Source organism: Capricornis sumatraensis, chromosome 10 (assembly GCF_032405125.1).
Source record: "Capricornis sumatraensis isolate serow.1 chromosome 10, serow.2, whole genome shotgun sequence".
In the NCBI taxonomy this organism is placed as follows: Eukaryota; Metazoa; Chordata; class Mammalia; order Artiodactyla; family Bovidae; genus Capricornis; species Capricornis sumatraensis.
This window is the reverse complement of record NC_091078.1, coordinates 25,908,768-25,926,252: the sequence shown is the minus strand read 5'-3', so window position 1 is coordinate 25,926,252 and position 17,485 is coordinate 25,908,768. Positions and strand designations below refer to the sequence as shown.

At 40.2% G+C, this 17,485-nt stretch overlaps 1 protein-coding gene across 2 annotated transcripts in view; it reads left to right on the top strand.

Annotated features, from left to right (window-relative positions):
* Positions 1-14,630, top strand: part of NRBF2 (nuclear receptor binding factor 2) — a 28,659-nt gene extending 14,029 nt beyond the window's left edge. Inside the window, exons 1-3 of one of the 2 annotated variants that reach the window (XM_068982580.1) lie at positions 7,390-7,464; positions 11,810-11,850; positions 13,168-14,630. In XM_068982580.1, coding sequence (XP_068838681.1) covers positions 11,827-11,850; positions 13,168-13,878 — 735 coding nt within the window. In that variant the 5' untranslated portion in view covers positions 7,390-7,464; positions 11,810-11,826 and the 3' untranslated portion in view covers positions 13,879-14,630. Of the gene's footprint in view, positions 1-7,389; positions 7,465-11,809; positions 11,851-13,167 lie in introns of those variants that run through there. The other variant, XM_068982579.1, reaches the window with a different exon arrangement.
* The last annotated feature ends 2,855 nt before the right edge of the window (positions 14,631-17,485 follow it).

The window sequence follows — 17,485 nt, the reverse complement described above, 5'->3', positions numbered from 1 at the left end:
CTATATTCATTTTGTTAAGAGTTTTCATCATGAGTGGGTGTTGATTTTTGTCAGATGCTTTTTATCCTGTTGAAATGCTCATATCATGTTTAGTCTTCCTGTTGTTAAGGTGTCATCACATTGATTTTAGGGTAAATTTGATTTGTTGAACTGTCCTTGTATCCCTGGAATAAATCCCACTTGATTTGCTAGTATTCTGCCAAGGATTTTTGTATCTGTTCATTGCGTATGTTGGCCTCTAGCTTTTTTTTTTCCTTTTGGTGTCCGTGTCTGTTTTGGTATCAGGGTGATGCTGGCCTTGTAAGATAAGTAGAGTAGGGAAGTATTCCCTACTCTTCTGTTTTTTGGGAAGAGTTTGAGAAGGATTGGTATTAATTCTTGTTTGAATTTTTGGTAGAATTCACCAGTGAAGGCATCTGGTCCTGGGGTTATTTTGTGTGAGGTTTGTGGTTACCTCATTTTACTGTGCTTCACTTTATTGCACTTGCAGATGTTGTTGATTTTTTTTTTTTTTTTAAGACAAGTTGAAGGTTTGTGTCTACCCTGTGTCTTATTGGCATTGTTATTCTAAATGTATTATATTTAGATTAAGGAAATATCCTTTTTTTTAAGGACATAATACTATCGCACATGTAGTGTAAACATAACTTTTACATGCATTGGGAAACCAAAAAAATTGTGTAACTTGTTTTACTCTGGCATTCGCTTTATTGCAGTGGCCTGGAACTGAACTTGAAATATCTTAGAGGTATGCCTCTTATTGGTCTGTTCAGGTTTTCTGTTTTTTTTTTTTTTCCAAAGCTTTTTTCCCTAGGAATTCATCCATTTTTTTCTAGGTTGCCCAGTTTGTTGGCATATGTTGATAATTGTTCATAATAGTCTTTTATGATCCTTTGTATTTCTGTGTTATCTGTTGTAACATCTTTCATTTTTGTTTTTTGTTTGTTTGGGGAAGTGGGGTTGGGGGAGTTGGCCACATTATATGGCTTGTGGGATCTTAATTCCCCAACTAGGAATTGAATCCAGGCCACAGCAGTGAAAGCAGTGAGTCCTAACCACTGGACCACCAGGAAATTCCCTCATTTTAAAATTTTACTTGAATCTTCTCTTTTTTTCTTCTTTGAGTATTGTTGTTCAGTTATGTCCAACTCTTTGTGACCCCATGGACAGCAGCATGCCGGGTTTTCCTGTCCTCCACCATCTCCCAAAGTTTGCTCAAACTCATGTCCATTGAGTCAGTGATGCCGTCCAACCATCTCATCCTCTGTTGCCCCCTTCTGCCTTCAGTCTTGCCCAGCATCCGGGCCTTTTCCAATGAGTCGGCTCTTCACTTCAGTATACTTGTTGAGTATAGCTATAGGTTTGTCAATTTTGTTAATCTTTTCAAAGAACTAGCTCTTGGTTTTACTGATCTTTTCTGTTTTTTTTTTTTAATCTCTATTTTGTCTGTTTCTGCTCTGATCTTTGTTATTTCCTTTCTTCTGCTAACCTTGGGCATCATTTTTTTTTCCTAGTTCCTTGAGGTGTAAAGTTAGATTATTGGAGGTTTTTCTGGTTCTGCAAGGTAGGCTTTTATCCATATGAACTTCCCTCTTAGAATTGCTTTTGCTGCATCTCATAAGTTTTAGTATGTTTTATTTCCATTTTCATTTGTCTCAAAGTATTTTTTATTTCTCTCTTGATTTCTCCTTTGACCTATTCATTGTTCAGTGGCATGCTATTTAATCTCCACGTAGTTACAGTTTTTCCAGTTTTCTTCTTGTAATTTATTTCTTCTTGTAATTAGTTTCCATGGTGGCTGGAAAAGATGCCTTGAAATGATTTCAGTCTTTTTAGGTTTATTAAGACTTGTTTTGTGGTCTAACACTATTATCTATCCTGGAGGATGTTCTTTGAGCACTTGAAGAATGTGTATTTTGTTGCTTTCAGATAGAATGTTCTGTATATAACAAAACAGATATAAATAAATGACCATATAATCTTTGCTTTAAGAAAGATCTTTAAAAATTGTTTTAAAAATAAGAACTACATGAAAGTAAGTTTGTGCAGTATCTTTAGTTGAAAGAAAATGCAGTTTAGTCTCTTCTACCACATTACACATTTTATGGTGGTAGATAGCTCTGATGCTTTTAAATTCTTTTTAAAAATAATATTTATTTGACTGTGTTGGGCCTTAGTTGTGGCACACAGGCTCTTCATCGGGGCACAGGGGCCCAGCTTCTCTCTGGCTGTGGCGCGTGGGCTTGGTGCCTGCGGTGTGTGGGCTCTCTAGTTGTGATATATGGACTCCAGAGTGTGGGCTAAGTAGTTGCAGTGGGTGGGCTTAGTTGCCCCATGGCATGTGGAATCTTGGTTCCCTGACTAGGGATGGAACCCACCTTCCCTGCATTGGAAGGCAGATTTTAAACTACTGGACCACCAGGCAAGTCCCTTTTATTGTCTTTTAACTCGTTTAATTTTCACAACATTCTCATCTTAAAGATGAGAAAACTTGGGCAGGAAGTTAAAGACAAGTTCCAGTGTCTAATAAATGCTCAAGTTGAGATTTGAAAACCTCAACAGTCAGCATTTGCTGGATGTCTAACAAGAATTTGGTGTAGGACTTGTATTTTAATAGGGAATTTGATTGCTCACGTGCCAGATAACTAGGTGTGCGTTTTAAAATGAGATGTAACTCCTGAATTGGCAGAGTGATCAGAGGTTGAATTTTACATGGAGAAGTTTTAGGGGAGTTGGAAGAGCCATGAGATCCTGGTCTTACCACTTGAGAACTTTTGGTTTCTCTGGTTTTGAAATTAAAAAAAAAAAAAAAAAGTTTATTTCGTACCATAGACAGAAATAAACTCAAAATGGCTTAAAGACTTGACATGACAACATTGAATTCCTAGAAAAGAACATAGGCAAAACATTCTCTGACATAAATCATGGCGATGTTTTCCTAGGATAGTCTCCCAAGGCAATAGAAATAAACAAACGGGACCTAATCAAACTTAGAAGCTTTGCATGGCAAAGGAAGCCATAAACAGAAAAACAGCCTACAGAATGGGAGAAAATATTTGCAAGCTATCTGACTGACAAGGGCTTAATTTCCAAAATATTCTAACAGCTCATAACAAAAAAATAAACAACTTGATTAAAAATGGGCAGAAGACCCAAACACACATTTCTTCAAAGAAGATATACAGATGGCCAGTAGGCACATGAAAAGATGTTCAACATTACTAATTATTAGAGAAATTCAAATCAAAACTACAATGAGATACCACCTCACATCAGTCAGAATGACCATCACTAAAAAAATTCTACAAATTAAAAATGCTGGAGAGAGTGTGGGAAAAGGAATTCTACACTGTTGGTGGGAATGTAAGTTGGTACAGCTGCTGTGAAAAACAGAGTTGGAGTCCCTTAAACTAAAAATAGCTGTACATACGATCCAGCAGTCTCGCTCCCATGCATATATCCGGACACAACTCCAGTTTAAAAGATACATACACACCTATTTTCATAGCAGCACTATTACAGTACCCCACACATGGAAACAGGTTCATGGACAGGTGAATGGATAAAGGTGTTGTGTCATATGTACACATGGAATATTACTCAGCCACAAAAAAAATGAAATAATGCCATTTGTAGCAACATGGATAGGCCTGGAGGTTATCATAACAAGTGAAGTAAGTCAGAGAAGGAAATACCATATGAGGTCACTTATATGTGGTATTTAAAAATATGACACAAATAAATTTATCTGTGAAACAGACAGTCTCGCAGAAAATTCATGGTTAGCAAAGGGGAAATGGGGTGGGGCAACTTGGGATTAGCAGACATAGCCTATAGTATATAAAGAAGATAACCAACAAGGACCAACTGTATAACACAGGGAAGTATATTCAATATCCTGTAATAAACCATGATGAAAAAGGATATGAGAAAGAAAAAATATTCTTTTGTAAAACTTAAAGTTTAACTAGGGAGCTTCATAAATACGGTCCAAGGTAGAAAGGGATTGATGTCATTGGACAGAAACTAAAGACACAGCGTTAGAATGAGGTAACCGCAGAGAGCATCTCATCCCTGCTTCTCAGGTGCATCTGGGAACCTGTGGGTCTAGCTTTACTGGTGGAATCTGAGGTCCTACTGAAGAGTCGTCTACATGTATTTCGCAGGGCATTCAGATTCAGTTAAAACTTAAGAAGCACAGATGTGGCCTAACTCCGTCATTTTACAAGTGAGGAAACAGACCCTGAAGGCCCAGATAATATGGCTGGTTTTAGTGGGAGAGTGCGGAGAAGGCACTGGCAACCCACTCCAGTACTCTTGCCTGGAAACTCCCATGGACGGAGGAGCCTGGTGGGCTGCAGTCCGTGGGGTCGCTAAGAGTCGGACACGACTAAGTGACTTCCTTTCACTTTTCACTTTCATGCATTGGAGAAGGAAGTGGCAACCCACTCCAGTGTTCTTGCCTGAAGAATCCCAGGGACAGAGGAGCCTGATGGGCTGCCATCTATGGGGTCACACAGAGTTGGACATGACTGAAGCGACTTAGCAGTGGGAGAGTGAGGACTTGTGCCCAGTGCCCCAGGTTCTTGGTAGAGCTTTGCCTACGCTGTGCCATTCTAGTTAGAAAGTACTTTTGGATTTCAAGAGAACACTGTCTCTTCTAGAGGGCTTCTTTCAAAGCCTAGAAAGGTAAAGCCTTTGATTCTTTCATTTTTTTCCCCCTACCTAGAACCGGAGTGTCACTTGTTTAAGTTATACTCAGAATACATTTCTTGGAGAAATCATGTTGGTCGTAACTTAGTTTTCTTCATCATGTACGTTCTCTTCCCAGAGATCTCTATCATTTCTGTATACTATCTAATATTCCTGTGTTCAGAACATGTGTTCTTTCTTCAGTCCAAGACTCCATGGTTGAAATTATTTTCAGCCCATAGTCATTTCTTGTTACCTGCCCCCCTTTTTTAGGAATGAATTGAAACTTAGAGAAAAAGTTTGTTTACTGTTTGAAGAGTAAGAAGCCTCTGAAACAACTGGAAGAATGATCTTGTTTCTAAGTGTTCCTTCTTCCTTACTGAAGTAGAGACAGGAGAAATGTAGACAGCATGCATTGCCTGAAGTGGACTGTGCCCTTCTTCACCTGTTTTCCACTGAGCATGATTTGTAAGCATGCTCAGAATATTTCTAATCTCAGTTACAAAAGTGATCCTCTGAAATGTTCTTATGAAGCATCAGTGGCACATTTTTTGAAAAGCATTCAAGATGAATCATTTTACACCTGACACAGATTTTATTTTTGCTGTTAAAAACACTAAGGTAAAGTACAGAAGACATACAATTTTCCATCTCTGATTGTTTTTTTTAATTAAAAAAATTTTTGACCACACCATGTGGCTTATGGGATCTCAGTTCCCTGATCAGGGATTGAACCTGGGCTGTGGCAGTGAAAGCACCGATTCTAACCACTAGACCATCAGAGATCTCCCAAATTTGCCGTCTGTAATTTTTAAATGTACAGTTCATTAGTGTTAAGAATATTCACATTTTTGTGCAGCAGATGTCCAGAACTTTTTCATCTTGTGAAAATGAAACTCTTCCCACCTTTCTTTCCCCCGGTCTCTGGCAACCACCATTCTACTTTCAGGCTTTATGAATTTGACTACTTTAAATATGTCTTTGGGCTTCCCAGATATCTCAGTGGTAAAGAATCAGCCTGCCGACACAGGAGATGAGGGTTCAGTCCCTGGGCTGGAGGATCCCTGGAGAAGGGCATGGCAGCCCACTCCAGTACTCTTGCCTGGAGAATCCCATGGACAGAGGAGCCTGGTGGGCTACAGTCTGTGAGGTTGCAGAGAGTCAAGACATGACTGAAAGACTGAGCACAGATACCTCATAAGTGGGATCATACAGTGTTTGTTTTTCTTTAAGTGGCTCATGCTATATTTCATTATTAGCTTCAAGTCCTTAAAGTTCATCCATGTTACAGCATGGGTCAGTTTCCTCTCTCTTCAGGCTGATTTTACATGGTACATATATACAACATTTTGTTCATTTTTCTATTGATGCTTAGGTTACTTCCTCTTTTTGACTACTGTGAATAATGCTGCTATGAACATACGTGTATAGTGCTTTTTCCACTTTGACTAGCTTTGTTAAATTATCTGTGAGTTTGTTAGTGAGGAAAACATTAGCCTAGTTGGAAGACTTCAGTTTCTTTCTCCTTGCCTGCTAACTATATAACTTAATGTAAGATATGTGACCGCTATGAATCTAGGGTGCTCCCTTTTATAAGAGGTGAAACACATTTCACAGAATTGTAATAATTCTTAAATGTAACACAGATGTAAGGAGACACGTGACTACTTAGTTAATCCAAATATGCGTTCAGTACTTATGAGTTTGTTGTTTGGGTGAGTTGTACCTGAAAAAATATCCACCATAACATTAAATATTGGTATCATTAATTCCTCATCTGTATAATGTATGAATTTTTTTATCTTTAAAATGTAATGTAAACAGTAACTTAAATGTTGAAAGAATGAATTAAAAAACAAGAAAGTATACGTTTTGAGTAACAATCTGATTTTAACTCTTGGTTAATCTTTGACGAATGTGAGCACCTTGAAGGAGTTAGTGCCTGGTATTAACCTTGATAATTTATTAGTAGAGTTGAAAGAAGTTACCAGTCCTTTCAGATACTACACATTAGATTTCCCCAGTTTTAGATAAGAGTTGTAATGGTTTGGCACATGTGGCAACAAACAGCGTTACTGTCTTAAAAGTTGTTTTTTTTTTTTTTTTTTAAGTAAAGAACTCAGGAATGTTTTTCTTCTAGGCCCATCAACAGAGCAGACGAGCAGATCGTTTGTTAGCTGCAGGGAAATACGAAGAGGCTATTTCTTGTCACAAAAAGGCTGCAGGTGAGTATCTTTTTAAGTAGTACTGAGTCTGAAACTGCTTGGCAGTTTCTTTTTTCCAGTGCCTCTCAACACAGTATTTAGGATGAAAGTCACAAGAGTAATGATGTGTTCTTGCCCTGCATATACGCCACACTGAGTACTGACCCACTGGAACACAGCTTCAAGTCAGTGTGTTAGGTTTTCCAGCTCCTGTTAGCCTAAGTCTTTCTAAATCATGGAAATTGGATTTGCCTCATTGGTAAATGATGCCTGGACACAACTTTCTGAGCTGGAAGATTCCCCAGAGACAGAAGTGATTGCAGTAAGTGTCTGTCAGTTCATCTTAGTTGTTATAGAGGAGTTTGGATTTCAAATATTTAGCCATTTTGGGTTCTGGAATTAATAACTAATTCCAGCCAATTAATTTTCACTGAGTTTCTGTTTCCTAAGGTGCTGATAATGGAAAACCCATCAAAACCCGTTCCTGTGGTCTTTCTTTAGCTCCCTTCTGAATGTTTCATCTATACATTCACGCCTATAGTATCATGCCGCTGATGACCTTCTTTAGGTACGACATTTAGAATTACTGGATTCCTTTCAAACACCTTATTTTATCCCAGTCATAAAAGTTAGTATATGTTGAACTCAGAAATAGCTCTCCAGGGTCTGTTCTGTACAGACTGGTTTCTGTTGGCCGAGTAATGAACCTGAAAGCTTAGGAGTGGGAGTGGTACATCCTAAGTTGGGGTGGCCACCATTCTTCGAGCAGGCCCTGTAGTCTTCCTGCTAGAGAAAGGCACCTCCTTTCCCTGAGGTCAGTACCATAATCAGTGTCCTGTTTTTTCCTGGCAGAATCTTCTCCTACTTGGCCTTACTGCTGAAATATAGACAGCACAGTGGAGACTGGTTTAGAAAAGTCCTTCTATGTCAGTGATTTTCGCCTAAAGTCTAATTTTGAGAGAAAATTTCAAGTCTTAGGTTTGAAGAGTTAGTTTTGCCACTGAAGTGTATCCTTCAGCTGTAGGGCTGAGCACATTGTATGTATCCCATAAACCTTTGTGGTTTTAAATTCATTATCACTACTTGGCCGTGCCTCACAGTGTGGATTGTGTGTTGATTGGCAGAATATTCTTTTTTTCCCCCAGAGAAGGAAGGATTTATTACTTGGAGCAAGAAAGGAGAACACTTGGCTTTCCTAAAGCAGTGTCTCTGATTGGTAGGATATTCTGAGTATATAAAAGGTATAAAAGTTGTTGTTGTTGTTGAAGATTTATTCGTCACTTTTACTTTTGGCTGTCCTGGGCCTTTGTTGCGGTGCCCCAGCTGCTCGTGGTGGTGGCTTCTGCTGCCGCAGAGCACAGGGTTGAGGGCACACGGGCTTCAGCAGCTGCGCGCACAGCCTGGGCTCAGTTGCACGGCTTGCAGGCTTAGGTGCTCAGCAGCACGTGGGATCTTCCCTTCCTGCTTGGGAGGGAAGTGTCTTTCATTCCTAGTCTATATTCCTGTTTTCATTGGAAGACTTAAAATTAATGCTGGGCTTTAAACACCTGTCCCCCTTTCTCTTTATCTAAATTCTGTGACTTTGTCAGGGGTAGAAAAGATAAAGGCAGTTTGTTGGATTCCATTAGCTCTAATTTTGGAGGTACAACTTTAAGTGTGGTTACTTAATCCCAGCCAGCTGATTTGATGTGGAGTTTAGACTTGTTTGAAAATAGCCTTGTGTTGTGTTTCAGAGTAGAGTTGTGAATGTGATGCTACTTTGAGAATTAATGTGGACCGAATGAACTCAGTGTGTTCTAAATTGACTTAATGTCTGGGCTTGAACAGAGCTGTTTTGGGAGCTGTGGATGTAAATATATCCTGAGAGTAAGCAGCTTAGTGTTTGGAAATCATGTTAGAGACACAGCAGGGGAAGGTCCTCATCTGAGGAATGTTGGGAACAAAAGCCTGAAGTGCGAGAATTCACTAGCAGAAGAAGGGGCCTCCTTTGAAGAGCAGGGGAGACCCTGAGACTACAGTGCTAAGGACTCATATCCTCTGTGCAGGGTAGTGTTCTGATAGTGCTTTGTGAATGTGTAGAGGTTACTTGATCAGCTGAGATACCAAACTCAGAAAGAAAACCTTCAGTCTGACAGGGGGTAGGGAGGAGGAGGAGGAGTACTTATTTTTACCACACTCCATTGAAAAGAATGTTGAAGAAGCTGTAAACTACCAACAACTCACACTGTTAGAGGACTGTACTGCTCTAATCCTTGGTCAGCAGCTGTAACTGGGTTGCTGCAGCTCTCCCTTGTCAGTCTTATGCAGCCCAGTCTCTACGTGGATTTCTTTTCTTTCACAGACAGCAAAAAGGGCAAAAGCTTAAATGGGAAGTTGGTAACAGCCATTAACAATGTTTAGAACTCAAAGTGAGCTTTTCGGAAGGTGAGCAGACTTGAGAGTGTGTGTTTATACCTGGAAGTAGACCTCGACCTGAACCCTCTCCTGAGGCTGCGGTGTCACAGAACTGACCCGGAGCACAGCAGTCTTGGCTGTGCAGTCAGTGCTGTGTGTGCGCAGATAGGCTGTGGCAGCTCGACAGGTTCCTGATAGAGTAGCAGTCCAGTTCAGTCCAGCCGCTCAGCCGTGTCCGACTGCGACCCCATGAATCGCAGCACGCCAGGCCTCCCTGTCCAGCACCAACTCCCGGGGTTCACTCAGACTCACGTCCATCGAGTCCGCGATGCCATCCAGCCATCTCACCCTCGGTCGTCCCTTTCTCCTCCTGCCCCCAACCCCTCCCAGCATCAGAGTCTTTTCCAATGAGTCAGCTCTTTGCATGAGGTGGCCAAAGTACTGGAGTTTCAGCTTTAGCATCATTCCTTCCAAAGAAATCCCAGCGCTGAGATGGACTGATTGGATGATATTGTTAAAAAGTAATAGATTCTTCAGATATTCTTAATTCCTTTTCCTCATCATCTGCTTAGTATTTACTTTAAATACTAGCCTTGTATCATGGTTGAAGGAAGGAGTTTAACCACACTGTTAGATTTTCTGAGATGAGTATTCTCTCCTGACATTTTTGTCATGGCGGGCACTTGTTCCTGTTGTGGCTGTGGGGCAAATTCATTACCATGCAAACAGATTAAAAACTACCACCACAATACTGTCATTATCCTCTAATTAAAATAATTTTTTAAATAATTTTTTTTCTTTTAAAGTAACTTTTAAAGGCTCAGATTTTAAAATGACATTGGGTAAATCTTTTAAATGACAGTGTGACTCTTGCTGAGTTCTCTGCTCTTTGGGAACTCAGTGTCCTTGGGTGTCTTCTGTCATGTTATAGTTTCAGGATTCTACAAAGGGAGGTATTCCATTTGGGTTAAGTAAGCATAGTTTTGTGAAACTTTCGTTTGTTGAGAAACAATGTAAAGCAAACTGGAGTTCATACAGGGAGACAGATGTATGCAGAGGGAATGGGAGGGATGTCTAGGGAAATTTATCCACACTTTCACAGTAAGGAATAGAATGTCTCAACAGACTTAAACCTGAAGAAAAGGAAAAGAAATGGTCTGTATGCAGTTATACAGACTTAATATAGGAGTAAAAGAATGTTGAGGAAAAAAAATTTAATATGGGTGGAACAAAGGCTGTATAACCAACTCTGTTTTCTGATGGAGAGGGAGCATCCAGTTAGTCTGTCATAAAGACTGTGATAGAACCTGGCAGACAATAGTTCCAAGTCACTAACTTAGAAAATCATTAAAATATTTGGATTAAGAATAGACAGAAAGCAGTGCCTGTAGTGTCAGCAAAAAGGCAAGAAGGAGCTTAATGTGTGAGAGTTGCCAAAAAGTTTATAGTGAGGAAGAGATAAAAAATGAGGATTAATTGGACACAACTTGTTACTAATACTGAAAGTGAAAAGTGAAAGTGAAGTTACACAGTCGTGTCTGACTCTTTTCGACCCCATGGACTGTAGTCTACCAGGCTCCTCCCTCCATGGGATTCTCCAGGCAAGAGTACTGGAGTGGGTTGCCATTTCTTTCTCCAGGGGATCTTCCCGACCCAGGGATCGAACCTGGGTCTCCCTCATTCCAGGTAGACGCTTTAACCTCTGAGCCACCAGGGAGGCCCGTTACTACTTGTTAATTTTTACTGTTGCTAATAATACTTGTTATTTATACTCCATCTTGTTCCAGACAAGCTATAAAAGGGCTTACAGAGGAATACAACAAAATATAAACTCCACAGAAAGATAAAGTGGGAAAGGGCTGGGAGTATAGTTCACAAATGCATCATGAGCTCTTGAAGGGAAACATGGCTCCATGGTTTCCAGCAGTTAGCTCATTTTCATAAACTTCATAATTCTGCCTGCAGCTGCTTATTATAAATGTCGGTGAGTTCTTTGGACTTTTAACTACCAAATTCATAGTAGGCTGATGATATAACTTAGAAACAATTCAATAAAATGGTTTTGTAGGAGGCCAAAATGATAGTCTAGGTATTCATGTGGGTAAAAAGTAATGGATAGTTAATATCTTGATATTTCTATGAGCATAATAGGATTTTGATAGGTTTTTATATGATTTTAATCTTCCCTAATTCTGTTTTTCTGATTATGTCATCTTTACTTCCTTAACTGTGAAATCTACAGTGATTTAAAAGAACCAGCTCCTCCAGGTGAAGTATGAATCAATCTCCATTTGATTATCACAGATCCCCTCTTTGAGGAAGTTAAGAATCCTTTTTTTAAAAATCCTTTAAAAAAAATAAATAAAAAATCCTTTTCAGGAATAGGATAACTGTGTAGCAGAATTGCTTCTAAGACCAGTTCTCTTTGTCACAGGAAGAGTATTAAAACTCGTGCTTGGATCTTTTAATAACAAAATGATGACATATATTAATGTGCCCTTTTTTTTTTTTTAAACCAGCATATCTTTCTGAAGCCATGAAGCTAACACAGTCTGAGCAGGTGAGACACTTTTAATATTTCCCACAAGGGTTAGAAAGGTTTTCTTGTGGAGACTTGAATTGTGTATAAAATAAAGTTCTTGAAGGGAAATATGGCTCCTCCCAAAACACTGCAGTCAAAAATACATAAAATGGGGAAGAGATTAGTTTTTCTGAAAGGAAATTAAATGAATTGACATATACATACTACTGTATATAAAATAGATAATCAACAAAGACCTACTTCACAGCCCAGGGACCTCTGCTCAATACTCTATGATGACCTTTATGGGAAAAGAATCTGGAAGAGTAGATACATGTATATTTGTAACTGATTCACTTTACTGTACACCTGAGACTAATGCAACTTTGTAAATCAACTGTACTCCAATATAAAATAAAAATCAAGACTAAATTGCTGCTGATGGCATGCAGACACTGCTTGTCCTTTTTTTCCTAGGGTTTTCTCATAGACCTTAGATTGGCATGTGTGTCTTTGAGAGACCCCTCTTAATGCCTTTTCTGATACTTAGCTCACAGTAAGCAAGCTGGCCTGGCCAAGGGGAAACCACTTGGTCTTTCCTTTGCCTGTCAAAGACCCATTTAAATCCACACCTGTCTTTTCCTGAACTCCTAAGCGGTTCTGGCACTTTTACTTCACTAGTGGCTTTACATTGTCTTCTGTGTTTGGGGAGGGCCTGCCTAGGGTTTTAAAATGCCTTTATACAAAGCTAAATCTTCAACCAAAGGTGATTTCCTGATAATAAAAGTGGCAGATACAGAGGAGTTATTTGGTAAATCTTTAATTGACTTAAGGAGATCTGAGGGATCTCAGTGACAGGGGAAAAAATACCAATTCTGTAGAAGTTGTGTTCCATTCTGGGCAGTTCCTTTTGACTGTTAGAACTTCTTGTGTTAACAATGTAATATAGACAATGCATGGAACCCTTGCTGATAGAAGGACTTTAGCTAGTTGTAGAATAGAAGTCCAAACTGGAAATTTTCTGATTTTAAGCTGAGTACAAATAGCATTGCAGAGGGCTGAGGCACATTCAAAAAAGATACGATTCAGTGTGTTGATTTGGAATTGGAATAGAACTTACTCTGACTTCTTAAACAGTGTTTTGTTTATGAATAAAGATGGTAGCTTACCTAGAAAGACTATTTATTATTTTGGAAAATGTTTGGCATTCTATGGAATTACAAACATAATATAAATTTTAAAAATTCAAGTGATACTGGCTTATTCAGAAAGGAAGATACTAGAATAGCATTTACTGGATATTACTAAAGAGAGTTTAAAAAAATGTTGATTTGTACCTTTCTTTCTGTGTAATAGGCTCACTTATCACTGGAACTGCAAAGGGATAGCCACATGAAACAGCTCCTCCTCATCCAGGAGAGATGGAAGAGGGCCAAGCGGGAGGAGAGACTGAAAGCCCAGCAGAGCACAGACAAGGAAGCAGCTGCCCAGCTTCAGGCATCTCACAGACCCTCGGCTGAGGATGCAGACGGCCAGAGCCCCCTACTCTCTCAGAAGTACAGCCTTTCCACAGAGAAACACTTGCCTGAAATTCAGGGGGTCTTTGACAGGGATCCAGACACACTACTATTTTTACTTCAGCAGAAGAGGGAGCCAGCAGAGCCATGCATTGGAAGCAAAGCCCCAAAAGATGATAAAACAATTATAGAGGAACAGGCCACCAAAATTGCAGATTTGAAGAGACATGTGGAATTCCTCGTGGCTGAGAATGAAAGATTACGGAGAGAGAATAAACAGCTAAAGGCGGAAAAGGCCAGACTTCTAAAAGGCCCAATAGAAAAGGAGCTTGATGTAGATGCTGATTTTGTAGAAAAGTCAGAGTTATGGAGCTTGCCACCACATTCAGAAACTGCAACAGCCTCTTCAACCTGGCAGAAGTTTGCCTCAAACACTGGGAAAGCCAAGGATATTCCAATACCCAATCTTCCGCCCTTGGATTTCCCATCTCCAGAACTTCCCCTCATGGAGCTCTCTGAGGATTTTCTGAAAGGATTTATGAATAATTAAAAGGGAAGGCCATAGACGAGGTAAAGAGAGGAAATAATATGGTAATACAGATAATCTAGCGACAGTGAAGAAGGGAAAGCCGCGTGCAAGGGTAGTCCCAGAGATGCTGCGCCAGGCACACTGCAGAGAAGAGGCTTGGCAGGACTCGGCACAGCCACCGCGGAGCATGTCGCATGTCTCATTTACTGACTCCAGTGAGTGATTCCAGACCTGGCAGATACGAAACTGTTGGAGGTTCACTTTCTCCTGATACAAACCAAATGGCTACCTGGAATAATTTTTTTCAAGCAACATTTATTTTTATCTTCAGGGTTAAAATTTATAGAAGTATGTTATGTGTAATTAAGCTGTAATGCCATAAACGATAATGCGAAACCTGAATAATATGGTTGCCTAGGGGGCTGCCTTGGATTTGAAACATGCTTTCCATCATGCATTGACTGTACGCGTCTCTTGTCATGCACGTTTCCTTTGTCCAGTAAGGTGTGTAAGACACACCTTTCTAGAAGAAACTGTGCCACACTTTGCACTACTCATAACATAATGATAACCTCAAGACTATAAGGAGAGATATTTAAATTTCCATTTATGAAGAAAGGAACCAAATTATTAGTTATGCTTTTTTTAATTACCAGTTTACATTATTAATCAGGGTGCATTTTAAGTTCTAACTTTTTTTGTTTATTGTGTAATGCATCATTTGAAAATATCAAGGAAATATCCTTTTGTTTTTAATGATGCACGAGTGAAGTAATGCTAGTCGGCAGTATTTGATTGTAATAAATCAATAAAGTAATTGTATTTTATACCTTTGTTAAAAGCAAGTTTTGTTCAGCTTCTGTGTTGGAAATTTTGAACATGAATTTGAAGACATTCTGTCAAACAATTACTTTGATACATTAGAGATTTCCTTCATGTTTTGTAGTCAGCTACCTCTACAGCTATGGTGGAAGAGAACAAGGAAGTCGCTGAGCCTCTGTGCACCCGGCCTTCGTGGGCTGGCAGGCAGGGACAGTGTTGAGGCTGGAGGCAGCCGCGCTCCAGTGCAGAGCAGAGGTAGCGGAGCGCTACTTGGATCTTCTCCTCTCTGCAGAGTCCAGTGATGGTCCAGGAGCGGGGAGAAGAGGAAGGTGTAAGTGAAAGAGAAGGGTATAAGCCACTGGGTGTGTTTAAGGTGTACATTGGGGGAGAGGCAAAAATATGGGTGAATGGCATCTCCTGAGGGGACGGGGACAGCTGGGCTGAGGGGACAGGGCTGGGCCCACAGTCTAGTGATGAAGCCAGCAGAAGGATGGTGAGACGAAGTGGCCACGCAGAGGTCCCTTTTCTCGGGTGCCCATCGTGGTGCAGGTGAGACCAAAAATAAACTTAGCTTCTTAAAATAGGATCAGAGTTCTGTTCTCTGGTGATTGTCCATCTCAGTGTTGTAGTATCCTAGACTCGGAATACTTTGCTTGCCTAACCTTCCTTATAAAAGTTGAGATTTGAAAGATTGTGCCAGTGATGACACTGTTATTAGCTCATTTTACTTTTAAAAATGAGATGTTATGTTTTGATGTGAACACTTTGTAAGACACCCTCCCTTTCTTCTCTACCATCTCCCTTCCCCGCCCCCCGCCCCCACCCCATTACTTTCAGCAGTTTGACATGTATTCCACAAGACCCTGTTCTGTGCATTCCCACTAACATACATGTTAAGTAGACTGACTTTACTTTTCCATTGTCTTTGAAGCATTCATTCACACTTTTTAGTACTCCTGTTTCATCTTGTTTTTAGGTTTTATGTTTGAGTCTATCAGTAGAATGTATTGGGTTGGCCAAAAGGTTCATTTGTTTTTTACCATAAGCTGGTTCTGGTAGCACTTAGTTGTCTTTAACATCACTCAAAACAGTTTAGATTGTATTGTGACAACTGTACATCAGTGTGCACTTTTAAAAAGTTACCAAAATTGGTCAATTTCTATGTAGCAATTTTGAGAATGGAGGACTTCCCTGGTGGCTCAGATGGTAAAGCGTCTGCCTACAATGCGGGAGACCTGGGTTTGATCCCTGGGTCAGGAAGATTTCCCTGGAGAAGGAAATGGCAACCCACTTCAGTACTGTTGCCTGGAAAATCCCATGGACGGAGGAGCTTGGTGCAGGCTACTGTCCATGGGGTCATAAAGAGTCTGGCACGACTGAGTGACTTCACTTTCACTTTGAGAATGGAAGAAAATATTTTCGACATATTATGCTTTATTATTTCAAGAGAGGTAAAAATGCAACTGAAATGCAAAAAAAGATTTGTGCAGTGTATGGAGGTGTTCTGACTGATGGAATGTGTCAAGAGGTTTGTGAAGTTGGCAATTCTTGCTGAACGATGCTCCACAGTCGGGTAGACCAGTTGAAGTTGATAGCGATCAAATCGAGACATTGAGAACAATCACCATTATACTATGCAGGAGATAGCCAACATATTTCAAAATATCCAACTCAAATTTGAAAATCAGTTGCACCAGTTTGATTCTGTTATTCCCTTTGATGTTTGAGTTCTACATAAGTTAAGCAAAAGAAACCCTGACCGTACTTCTGCACACGATCCTCTAATGAAAACGTTCATTTTTAGAACAGGAATGGGCAATGTGACAATGAAAAGTGGATACTGTTCCACGAGGTAAAACAGCAGAGATCATGGGGCAAGTGAAATGAAACACCACCAGCCACACTTAATTCAGGCCAGTCTTCATCTCAAGAAGGTGGTGATGTAGATATGGTGGGACTGGAAGGGAGTCAGTCCTTTATTATGAGCTCCTCTGGAAAACCAAACAATTCCAACAAGCGTACTGCTTCCAGTTAGACCAAGGGAAAGTAGCGCTCGACAAATAGTGCCTGGAATTAGTCAACAGACAGTGCGTCATCTGCCATCAGTTCACGTTTCTTTGATGATCAGGCGAAACTGTGACCGCTTGACTGGGAAGTTCTGATTCATCCAATGTACTCACCAGACATTGCACCTCCGGATTTCCACGTATTTGGGTCTTTACAAAATTCTCTCAATGGAAAAAAATGTCAATTCCCTGGAAGACTGTTAAGGTACCTGGAACAGCTTGCTTTGCTTAAAAGGATAAAGTATTGGGAAGATGGGATTATGAAGTTGCCTGAAAATTGGCAGAAGGTAGTGGAACAAAATGGTGATTGACATTGTTCAATAAAGTTCTTGGTGAAAACAAAAAATGTCTCTTATTTTTACTTAAAAACCAAAGGAACTTTTTGGCCAACCCAGTATATCCCTTTTGACCAGATGACTTGGTACGTTTGCAGCAACCTAACTGTCTCCATGGAGTGAGTGAAAGTTGCTCAGGTGGTGTCTGATTTAGCTACCCCATGGACTACACAGTCCATGGAATTCTCCAGGCCAGAGTACTGGAGTGGGTTGCCTTTCCCTTCAGGGGATCTTCCCGACCCAGGAATCGAACCAGGGTCTCCTGCATTGCAGACAGATTCTTTACCAACTGAACTATCAGAGTGGGTGCTTAAAACACTATTCCACAAGGCACGTGGCCCATCTCCTAGCCGGGGTTTGTAGGTGCTCTCTTCTCTCTGTGTAGCTTAAGGCCCCGAAAGGGAT